This window comes from Ranitomeya imitator, chromosome 5, assembly GCF_032444005.1.
Source record: "Ranitomeya imitator isolate aRanImi1 chromosome 5, aRanImi1.pri, whole genome shotgun sequence".
Lineage (NCBI taxonomy): Eukaryota > Metazoa > Chordata > Amphibia > Anura > Dendrobatidae > Ranitomeya > Ranitomeya imitator.
Window position 1 is genome coordinate 473050083 of NC_091286.1, and position 12613 is coordinate 473062695.

Genomic DNA, 12613 nt, shown 5'->3' on the forward strand with positions numbered 1-12613 from the left:
TCAATGAAAGACAATTTGCAGGAAATGATATTGCAATGGGAGGATGTACAACACTATCTACGCTTGGATTGCAGTTTCATTTCTTAGGAACTAGCTTCCAAAACCACTGTTATATTATGCAATGTTAAAAGGCACCATAGAGGGAAAAAAAACTTGAATACAGAAGTGTACATATTGATATTCATGCTTGGCATAAAGATCTCTCGGGGACACTAAACGTCTTCATGCACATTAAGTTAACTCTTGACTCTCCCCCTGAGATAGAATATTGATGTGATAGAAGGATTGAGAAATTTGAACTTAAATACCTGATTAATTTGTTCTTGTAGGAAAAAAGACGCTGCCAGAAGCTTTCTCCCCTCTCCCCACATGCATTCATATGTACAACAGAGTTAGGAGAAAAAGCAGTTGGCGAGCAAGGAGTACGTATGTGCACCTTTAGGTGCTTGTGTAAAGGTATACAGACCCAGGGAACAAAGAGAAGCTGAATAGAACAGCAGACAACAATATCTGGCAAAATGTTGGACACCATGATGGCAACCCAACAGACCTCACTATAGTTAATAGGGCCCATCAGGAGCAGCAAGTACCAAGTGATTGGGCTGGCACTGCTGTTTATATTGTATTTCAGATTTGACATACAGGCAAATGCCAAATGCAGATGTGAACACAGCCTAAAACTGGGGCTACTTATTGACATCATAATAGAAATCATATCATGACTACGGACAGTCTTATGACTGAAATGGATTAGTTTTTGCCTTGATATAATATTCTTAATGCACCTGGAACCTTGTAAGATGTATAATTAAATTGGCTAAGTTTTATGTCCTAACAACTGGTTCCATTTGTTTTCTCTATTGACATCCTGCACTGAAAAATCCCTAACGTTCTTCGCCGATACCTCAAAAATCCCTAATGTTCTTCACCGGTACCTCAAAAATCCCTAATGTTCTTCACCGATACCTCAGAAATCCCTAATGTTCTTCACCAGTACCTTAAAAATCCCTCAAAAGCCCCTAACGTTCTTCACCCATACACATCAGAGGTGCAGTAGTTACATTCTTTCCGAGACAACCTGAGCCCTGTGGACAGTACATGTTAGGAGGACCAGTTGTCTCTTATACAAGACCTGTGACACCAATGACTCATGGCACATGTGGTTGACATATAACTGGATTTAGGGGTCTGCTTTTGTTATCACAGCTATGAAAGACAATGAATTACAGAGGATAATTTCTCAACCTGACTAGAAATTATTTGGAATTAATTTTCTGCTAAAAAGTAGTTATTTTATTTTTATCTTTTTAAGAAGGAAACCAAGACATTTAGAAATCGTTCATTTTATTTCAGCTGCCTTCACTAATAAAACAATCCATTTTTCAAATACAGTTTTTAAACATCTGTGGAATTATAATGGACTTGATTTGAGAATGCATTTCAAAAACCTGACCGGCACATCCAAACATAGACTAAGTGTGAACAGGTGCTGAACCTAGAGTCGCCAACTCGTATATATTTAAGTAAATAAGGCAGCACACTGCAGCGCTAAAACATGTAAACTTGAAATACGAAATTTGAACTGCATTACTGCACTAGAAATATGAAAAATGAGAGCGTTTAGCGCACTCCGCCTCCTAGCCTACAGGTGTTTTAATTACAGCAGGTCCAATACCCCTCCACAAAGAGAGAGAATTTTAGTCTAGGAAGAGATTTCACATGTACCCATTCAGATGGAGACGTTTATTCTCAGCGAGGTAAGGCAAGTTGAGGACCTGGTATAAGAGAGATGCCGTAAAGGGGCTACCAGGTACACATAAAATTGGCCATTTTTATGCGCTAAACGCTCTCATTTTTCATATTTCTAGTGCAGTAATGCAGTTCAAATTTCGTATTTCAAGTTTACATGTTTTAGCGCTGCAGTGTGCTGCCTTATTTACTTGATTTGAGAATGGGCCAAAGAGCACATGATGGGTAAGTTCCCACACGGCAGATAAGCTGTGGATTTTCCTTCTGGATTTGTGGCACTCACAGCATAATGTAGTAGCAGCAATGAGGATGAGATTTTACCAGATCTTACCACAACTGCTGAACACATGTGAGGCGGGAACGGTTCTGTGGTGCAGGTATTATATCAACAGAACATCAATTCATGCTGCAGATGTTCAGTGTTTTGCCCTGGGTAAAATCTGTGTCAAATCCAAAACAAAATCTGTGACTGATCTACATTTGATACATGCAGATTTTGTTGCAGTTTTTCTTTATTGCAGACGCAAAGCAAAATTTGTACAAGTAAGCATATTCTTTAGGTTACATTATTAAAAAAAAACACAACTACTGAAAATGAGGTCAACTGGTTTCGAAGAATCACAATCAAATATTCATTACTTGGTGGAAAGCAGGAGATGACAACACTATGGGACATCCTGACCAATTGCATCGCTGAAACTCCAGAGTGGAGGAGGGCACCAAATCATGGTAGAAATCATATCACATAAATCTTAAAATTAGATTTCTAATATGAAAACTTCAATTCTCACAAAACCAACCAATCATTCAGGAGCATAAACTGCTTTTAACATACAGTAATACCACTTTGAAAAACAAGATTTAACCGAGACTAGACTGAATGTTCCCAGGGAGGTAGAAGGCCGTAATGTTTACTTGTTTTTTCCTGCAGTCAGGTTTACCAGTTATGTATGGGGCTCCCGCGGCACCACCCTTGGCAGCTCAAGTGGCAAGATTAAAATAAGTCAAAACAAGTCTGCGGAGCATAGTTCAGTGATGTTAACTAACCCAAAGACTTCGAAGACTTCTCCGCATGTGTCTGCAAGAATCAATTTTTAACCATATTAACCTGATCTGATGACAGAAGATACTCAAAGGTTTTACATTTCTTGATCATGCAGTAACTGAGCTGCGAAATGTACATTCTATGCATAATATCACCAGCGTGTTCATACCAGACACTCATAAGCCCCAGGTCTTTCCAGTATGTCAAAGCCTGTCCCCCCGGAAAATAACAGGAAAGAACATATCGCTTACAGTACTGCTGCAGATTGCTTGCCGCTAGTGAGATCTTTAACACGTTTCCTAATTACACAGCAATTTACTATTAAATGAGCAACAGGTTCAATGGTGACATTGAGGGAAGGTTTGACATTCAAAGAAAGAGTCTATTCTGCAAGGCTACATTGTGTCTATTCAAGAGCAGCTCAACATGATGGACAAGGTCTGCTTTCATGGACAACAAACATCAATTTAGGTTCAGCAAATTTTATTAACAGTAATGGAGACATTTGGAGACCTTATGAAATACCCCACATCAATATATAAAGCTGCTCCGCAAGTTAATCAAAGATAAACTAACCCATCTCCAGGTAATCTATAAATTGTCACAACTGAGTTATAGAAATACTTAATATTCACCAGCAGAATATGCAATGCGCCACATTATCACAAAAAAACACATGTCCTTCAGTAAAAACCAATGGCAGTAAAACGACACATTAGCTCAATGTGGGCTAAACCCTTCATATTTGGGGTGATTGGACCAACATGTAATCAGTATTGGGGCATTCCACCCAAGTCTCCTCAGATGATAGTTGTTGGCGCAACTGGATTTCAACATGCTCGATTTTTTTGTTTTCAGGAAAGATAAACCACTGACAGAAGTGGATTTCATCATGCCCATTATTTCTTTTTTTGCATTTTTCTTCTTTCTCAGGGAAAATAAGAGGCACAGGACCTGCTTATTCCACTCTCCACTGGTCAAGCCAAGTCCGCTTATGTATGCCGAGGTTAAGAGAAATTGCCAAACCTGCTGATTTTGGTGGAATCAAACATCTATTGTATCTACTGTGTACAAAGGTCCCCTTGATACCTCCTTATGGCAGATGATGGGAAAAGAAGTTATGGGAATCTGGATTTCAACATGCCCAATCCTTTTCACAGTTGAGGCATATTGCTGCCAGAACTGACTGGCAGTTGCTCACTTCTCTTTCTCTCCAGGTCAAACACATGCACTCCCAGCCAAGCCGAGCATGCATGTGTATGAGAGCTGGGAATGGGAGGGGACAGAAGGTATAGCTGTTGTCAGAGTCTAATCGACCATGCCAGCCTTACACTAAGAACTGCTAATATAGGTGACATTTATGTGTGGAAATTTACAGAAAATGTGAGAAAGTTGTGATCATTAAGGCAGACAATTTTCCTTTTGAGTAGTTCCGTAGAAGAACTCTATCCTTGAAGAAACTCCTTCAAAAAACAGTGGATCATATAAATCTTGCACAGTAAATGTAGATAACAGAATTTAGGTTTAGTGTCCCTTTAAAGAAAGTACTGTAAATGGGACTCTGTATAAGAAACATTTATTCAGTATTTTAGTGTAATAAGACCTGGGTCATTGAAATAATTTATTGCTGCTAGTTGACAATACCGAATCTCTCTTGCACATGGAGAATGAAAGCCTTTATCCCATGTGATGAAATTCCAGACCATATGAACAAAATACCCATCATAAATGAACAAAGGCATCTACTGTAACAAGTGTACAGGTGTGTGATCTTCAATGGCTCTGCGGTGCAGGGAACAAATCACTGTGCCCTCTAGAAAGAAATTACTGAGCAGCAAAGGTCTGGCACTTTTTCTGAGGTTACCCATCAAAGATCAACAACACGATTATATAGGAGGCAGTTAAGGGCTTCTGCCATCTTATAAATATCGTAATACAGCACATCCTCCAAAACTACAATATACTCCATGGTAAAACATGGTTTCATTTGTCCGAGAAACAGTCCGCAAGGAATGGTTCCTTTCATAGCACATGTCCATCTCTATGAACATGATGTAATATGGGGTGCATAGAAGAAAAAAAAAGACTTCTGCGCGGTCTAATAAAAAACATGTGCTTTAATAAAACTGCTGCAGTTCAGTATACACTTAAAGGGGTTCTCCAGAAATGTAATAAAATGACCCTGAATTCAATTCAATCAGAAGCCAGTCCTAATTACTTGTCAGGAATGAAGTCTGAAACCTGTGTCTCAACTGACAGAGGAGCTGCATAGTAAGCACACCTGTGACAGAATTAAATCTTTTTGGCTGCCTGACTGTGCTTGGAGGCTGAGGTTGGAGAAAAAAAAATGTTTTGCTCACATAGATATATGTATATATGTGTGTCATTGAGATACAGGTCTTGGGAGCTGTGTTTCTTCACACTGAAGCCCGTCCTGACACACAAGTAGGATGGGCTGGTGTCAGAATTATGTGATGCAGTCTTTAACCTGTATCCCATATAGGTATATACTGTAGTTTAGATATGTCAAATGTGGTGAAGTATTCTCTTTAAGGCAAGGGGTATAATATCCAGCTAGTAGCCATGCAGTATGCCTTTGCAAATTTTAGTGAAAGAGTGGGTGTGGGGTCCTGGAATAGGATGCCACCATTGTAACAAGTCAGTTCATGAAATTTCTTCCCTTGCTAAAAATTCCACAATCAACTGTAAGTTTGGTATTAGTGGAAGCATTGAGGAACCACAGGAACTTAACAGCGTACTTGCGAATCCTCCACTGGCATTAACATTGATATAAAGCTGTGAGCCTAGAGCTTCATGGCATGGGTTTCCATGGGTAAGCAGATATATCACCAAACACAGTGCCAACCATTGGATAGAATAGTGTGGAGCATACTGCTGGACTCTGAAGCAGTGGAAACATGTTTTATGAAGTGACAAAACTACTTACAGTAACTGACAAGTAGGCAAGGTTCTCCTGGCACTTGCCAAACCCATACATTTTGGTGTTGGAGGTGTAATGCTGTGGTAGTTTTTCAGGTGTTGTCGTAGGCCCCTTAGTTCCAGTGAAGCAAAATCTGCAGCACACCATGACATTTTGGATAATTGTACGCTTCACAATACAGATTGACGAGAGGAATGGTAACAACAACTGATTTAGCAAGGAGTGGAACAATACAAATTTGAAAAAAAGAAAAAAAGTTCTCCAGCACGTTTCCCTTTAGGTAATGCTCGTATTAAATAAAACATGAATGTAAAAGCTAAAAATGAGAAAGTTGGAAAATGTGGATCCCAGGACCCAACATCTAATTTTTAAGACATTTTTACTGAGCACAGTGCTACACACAGCTCTTATAGGAGACTGAAAGACTTGCTATCAACTAGTTTTCCAAAAGGACTTGTTTCTTTCCTGTGTACACGACAAGCGTCCAATATTTTTAGTATAATTATTTCACTGTTAGACAGGAAAAGAAATAAAGACTTCCATGCACATTTTTTCCAGGGCATGAATACCAGGTCAAAGAGTCCATTCCCTTCCTGTGCAGTCACATACACCCCAGCAAAGACAAAATTATAATCTTCCAAAATAATTTGTATTCTGGCAGAAGTCCATGTGTTAGCCAGTCCAAAGAACACAGGGAGCGTTGCCTGCCACAGGAACACTGTCTACTCTTAATTAAGTTGAGTCAAAAGGTAAAACTGCCAAATCCAAAATACATGATTCACTATTACTAAGCCAGCGTTCATTAGATTAAGTGAAGGACATTCTGATCTCTGACTGATAAAAGCCACCATACTTCACCCCGAATCATTTCTCTTATGAAAAACAGGTTGTCACATCCACACTCATTTATAGAATCACAGGACGTGATGTCAGCATTGCTTGTCCACCTCTTAGTTCTACAACGGTAGGTTGTGTATATCCCCTTTTCAAAGTATGGGGATGATTTACTGATCGCCGGGGTCCAACTGCTGGGACCATCACTGATCTCGATAAACACCACAGCTTCATTCATCCTGCATGGGACTGCCTGCGATGGCTGAGTACAGTACTCCGGTTTCTCAGGCAGGCACATAGACAGTGAATGAAGCGGCCGTACGCATACTTGACCTCCATTTATAAACAGAATTATAACTTGCTGCACAATGGAGTCTATCATTTTCCTTTTCATGTTTCACCTCTGGTCCTTTCAGACTGGGATCTACAGAGCGCCGATCTTGTGATCAATGGGGAATCCAACGGTCAGACTCACCAGCAATATGTAAGAACTAGGTGATGACATATTCATCTGGTACAAATCTTTAAGGCCAGTTTTACAAAAGCGCATTTTAGCGCCCACACAATGGACTAATACCCCAAATTAACAGAATCGAACATTCCTATTGGCTTCAAATTTTTATGAAATGCTATTTTGCTCTGCTTCCATTTGTTTCCCATTTCATTAAACCTTCACTTTTTGCACCAATCTCTCGGAGATTCTACAGGGTGATATCATAACTGGGCGTTTTTTGCTGCAATCAATGATCCTTACGACGACATAAGCAGTTAAGGTTTAAGGGGTCAATGCGTTCAGAAGTTCTGAGCGGCCTGTGTCGTGTACTCGGGCAGAGCCGCTGACATCACTTATTGGCTGTAGTGCTGTTGATGTTATGTCAGCGCTGCAGATAATAAGACACAGAGCAATTGTGGAGAAACAACACTGGACCCGTTAAGGTTTACTAAAGAACAAAACAAAAAAGGGGAGAAGCCAACGCTGTTTATGGTCAGAACGCACATATTGATTTCTAACTGTATTTCAAAATGAGACATTTAGCAAACAATTGATCAATTGTTTGAGCTATAAAAAACAGAGAGTAGGACTGCCCCATCATGAGAATGCCTTGGCGTGGCTCAAAGAATTGATCAATTGTTTGCTAAAGGTCTCATTTTGAAATACAGTTAGAAATTAATATGTGCATGTGCACTTTATGTATTGCGATCTGACCATAAGCAGCGCTGGCTTCTCACCTTTCTTTTATTTTAACACTGGTTTGTGGCTGACCACCACTGTTGCTTTGCGCGCTGGGTTATGTTCGCTATTCTTTCTGTGTTCATTGTGATTGATCTAGGCTGCTGTACACACATACAGCAGCCCTGCCCTGCCCTGCCCTAGGCTCTGTTTGATTGTGCACCTGTGTCTAGGCCTGTCTCACCCTTCATCTGTGGTGCTGGTTAGGCAGTGTGGAGGTCAGATCTGAAATGTCTATGACCGGACCTGGTCAACCTTGATCTGCGCTTGCCCTTTCTGGCGCCATGAGAGTGATTCAGAAAAGCTTCAGGTACAGTTTGCATTTAATGTGGTCTTGCCTTTAATACATTTAGGAGGCCGTAATGGCACAGCGAATATAAAAACAGAGTAGGACTGCCCTATTATGAGAATGCCTTGACGTGGCGGGGTGGCTCAAAGAATTGATCAATTTTTTGCTAAAGGTCTCATTTTGAAATACAGTTAGAAATCAATATGTGAATGTGCACTTTATGTATTGCGTTCTGACCATAAGCAGTGCTGGCTTCTCCCCTTTTTTATTATGTTACTAAAGAACAGTTTAATTTTATTTTTATTTATTTATTTATTTTTTAAATCTGAGCCTGGGGACTGTGGTTTTCTGAAACCGTAAAACTCCTTTAATAAAAGTTACTATTTGTTAATGCCACATGCTGTTTAATACTACTTTATTTTTTTATTGTTTTAGATCCCCACGTATCAAGTTTAAAAGAATTCCATCGTTTTTGTATACACACTCTCATTGTGGGCTCTATTCCTTTCACCGGGTGGAGAAGAATCTTTACTCACAAGAAACAACATGTATGTGCAGATATGTACACTTGGAGAGTAGAGATCAATGAAAGAATATTTAGAAAAGTGGAGATCAAACGCAAGAATGTTAGTATAGAAACTGCTTTTGAAAGCAAATCTCATTCATTTGCATGAAGTGCCACATCTTCTCCAAAATACTGCACTTGTCTTATACATAGCAAGGTGTCCGTGCAAAGAAATGGAGTTAAGGAGTCAAAATCGTAGTATATCTAATTACAAAGAAAAAATTGTGCCCAACTCTAAACCTGGCTATACAGTACTTATTAGTCCAAAAATCTGCAGATTACAGACCATCTAATCTCTACAGGACTCCCAAACCCTGACAAAACGCAACACTGGGTAGGAGTATAAAATCACACAGGATGGAGTACTTGTACTGAGTTCTGACTTTTCACCAACATGAATCTCTCTGGAGTGTTTTATGCTTAAATACAAAATGCTCAATATTCATTAAGATAAACCAAGCCATAGACGCATCACTACTATATACAGCCATAAACGTATGCTGGATGAGGAGGCTGAGGTCAGATCTGGGCGGGCAGTCAATTTCCTCTTAACTCACCACCCATCCATGTCTTTATGGACCTTCCTTTGCCCCCCCTGGGGCACAGACATGCTAGAAAGCAAAAAGTTCTTCCCAACACTGTTCCCAGAAATCTGGAGATTGTCCAAAATGTATTGTTATGCTTCAGCATTAAAGAGAATCGGTCAGCAGGCTTTTACTATGTTACACGAGCGCTGCATGATGTAGGGGCAGAGACCCTGATTCCAGTGATGTATCACTCACTTACTGGGTTGCTTGGGGTCATTTTGATAGAATCCCTGTTTTCTCTGCTGTACATGTAGCAGTGCTATGATTGCAGAGCTGTTTATAACCCCCCACCCACACCCCTGACTGGCAGCTTCCTGTGTACACTATCAGCAAGCTGCCAATCAGTGGTAGGGGCGGGTTACACAGATTATAATGTTTGACCGGTCTGCATGTGACACTTCATCCGGCAGTGATCATCTCCTGCTCATAAAACACTGATTATACTGAAACTACAGCAAGCTGCAGAGCAAGTTTCACATCCCTGGTATCTGGTTCTCCGCTTACATTAAATAGAAAAAATTGCAGACAGATTCCCTGTAAGATTTCCCATCAATGGAAACAAGGGGCCTAAACCAATTCCTGAAAAACAACCCCAAGGCATTATCCCACCGACGCTAAAACTTTAAAGTTGGCGCAATGCAGTAAGGCCTGGCATTCACCAAACCCAAACTCAAAATAGTCCATCAGACTGCCAGATAGAAAAGTGCGATTCATCACTCTACAGAACATGTTTTCTCTGCTCCAGAGGCGGCCGCTTTACACCACTCCATCCGATGCCTGGCATGGTGCTTGGTGATGTAAGGCTTGCATGCAGCTAGGAAATGGAAATACAAGCTACCTGTGCACAAGTTTTGTGCCAATGTTATCAAAGTGTTGGCAGCTTTTATGCACCATGTGTCTCCGCACGTGAGAACCCCATTTTGTAATGTTAAGTGATCTTAGCCGAGTTGCTGTGGTTCCTATAGGCTTCCACTTTTCAATAATACCACTTAGTTTCTTGTGGAATATTCTGAGGGAGGAAATTTCATGAACTGCCTAATTAAATCTGTGGCATCCTGTTACAGGACCACGCTCTAATTCAGTGATTCCCTGGAGGTGTGATTGCTCAGCTCATAACAGAAGTACTAACATTTGGAAATTTTAGTGTCCTTTGCTATAGACCTCTGCACTAGCCATTGTGAAATATTTCCTATGCTATGCTCTGCCTCCCATCAGTGCACAGCACTGGTCAGGTAATGGATAGGTTACAGCACTGCAAGGAACACAAGGGCTTCTTAGAGGACACTGCAGTAACGGCCTTGGTAATGGCACAAGCATGCTAACCAGAAACTAGAGCACAGTCTCACAGCAAAAAATGCAACAGAAAAGTAAATGATAGATTATTGAGAGAATGCAGAATATAGAAAAATCACTTCCTGGCATTTAATATACTGTTGGAAACTTTCATTTCCCGAACAGCATGACGTATCCTACACTGGGGTGTAAGCAGCTGACAATACGGTCAGTCATTACCGAAGAGAGAGAAAAGGATTTGCTAAAAAATAATAATAATAATTCTTATTAAAACTAAAGCATTAGAACAGAAAATGTCTGCCTAGTTGGGATCCTTCGTATGCAGTGTGGATACAGATACAAGCCTGTGACTTCTATGGCTCCGCTATGACACATGAATCATACACATGCTGTTCGGATCCCAATGGAAATACATACAGGAAACACATACATACCTTGCGTGTCATGCTCATTTGACTTTGGACTGCTCCGCGCCCTGCGTTCGGTTTTTTTAAGCCCTGCGACACTGCCCATTCCTCCACAGCCGGCTCCATTGTGCGCCTTGCCATTTCCATTATATATAGTCGTACAGTTTCCCGAATGGTTCTTGTATAATGTGGTTGGAGGACTGTTCAACCGGTTTTGTCTGTCGATCTGTTTGAGCTTTTTGTGTTGAGGCTTGCAATACTGGTCTTCTCGAGTGATGTAACTGGACATCCCAAACAGTGGTATAATTTCTGAACACAGAGAAATAGGGACTGCTGTAAGATATTTATCACTTTACGTGCCATCACTTGTGCAACAATACGAGTTAAGGTCACTTAAACCGCAGCTAGGCTTAGGGATCATTTGTGATCTTTCATTTCAATTGCCTCAATATGAAACTCCTGGAGAGCCCCTTTCATATTTTCAGGAAAGTAACAAGGCAAAAGGCAGATGGACACAATATAAACAATTCAATTCCAACTTTTTCAGTACAATTAGAGGGGTTTTCCACTACTCGTACAACCCCTCTCAATTGCTATATTGCCCTGTGTAAAATAATATACTCACTTCCGGAGTCACCACCATTCCAGCAAGGTCGGCGTCTCGTCTGCTAAAACTTGAAAACTGATACCAGGAATAATTGAGACCTACTGCTGCTTTTAAATAGAGTTGAGCGAAGTTTTCAAAATACGGTTCCGATTATGATGTGCGAAGAATATTGTTTTGGCAATATTTGCCGAACACAGCCGAATGTCATTGGAGTCAATGGGAGAAGAAACGACCGAATATGTTCAGAAGCGATCATCAAACATAAACTCAGCATGAATAGGGTACCAACACGGTACAAATATGGAAAATTCAGATTCGGCGACCAATTCTGAACATATTCGCTCAACTCTACTCTTACCTTTTCCGAATCTCAGTTACATCTGAAGGAAGTGAGAGTGGAGCGGCCACAAATTGACTTTTGGGCTCACGTGACATAACGTCACTCAAGCCCTGGGATGTGAGGTGCCGACGTTGCTACAATGGCGCCTGCACCAGAGCAAAGTATAAGCTATTGTTATTATATATATGAGGAAAAATAGTAATTGAGAAAGGATTGTCCATGTAGTGGATAACCCATTTAAGACAACTTCTGATTATTGAAAGATGGTGAAATTAGTTTGTGTTTGAAATAGTTGACTTGGGTTGTTTGTTTTTTTTTGTTGTTTTTTTTTTACATGATTAGAATATTCGTTTTTATTTTCTAGGCCAAAAACACTGATTTACACATCCTGTAAATCATTTAAATGAACGACCAGTGTTGCTATCAGGAGTGGCACAGCCTTTTGAGGTTCATTCCTTCACAGCAGCTTACAACTACTTTTAGGGATGTAGTTTTGCAAGCATTACTCCAGCACTTTTTTTTTATTTCAGCGACAGAGTGGTGCCGCTAATCTAAGTTCCCTGATCCTATTATTCTACTCACCAGTAGCTGTCTTTAGCTATAACTGGTGACGTTCTAGTCCCGATTCGTCATCTTATGACCACAATTTCTGACTGATCGGAGGTCAGAAGTAATGGTCAGAAGCTCCCAATGTAAGTTTATGGGTACGTGCACACGTTGTGGAT

General features: G+C 40.4%; 1 protein-coding gene across 1 annotated transcript in view; it reads right to left on the reverse strand.

The window, feature by feature from the left end:
- FNDC3B (fibronectin type III domain containing 3B) overlaps positions 1-12613 on the reverse strand; it is a 598527-nt gene that overhangs the window by 323363 nt on the left and 262551 nt on the right. Inside the window, exon 6 of the mRNA XM_069727312.1 lies at positions 10969-11250. Coding sequence (XP_069583413.1) covers positions 10969-11250 — 282 coding nt within the window. The remainder of the gene's footprint in view (positions 1-10968; positions 11251-12613) is intronic.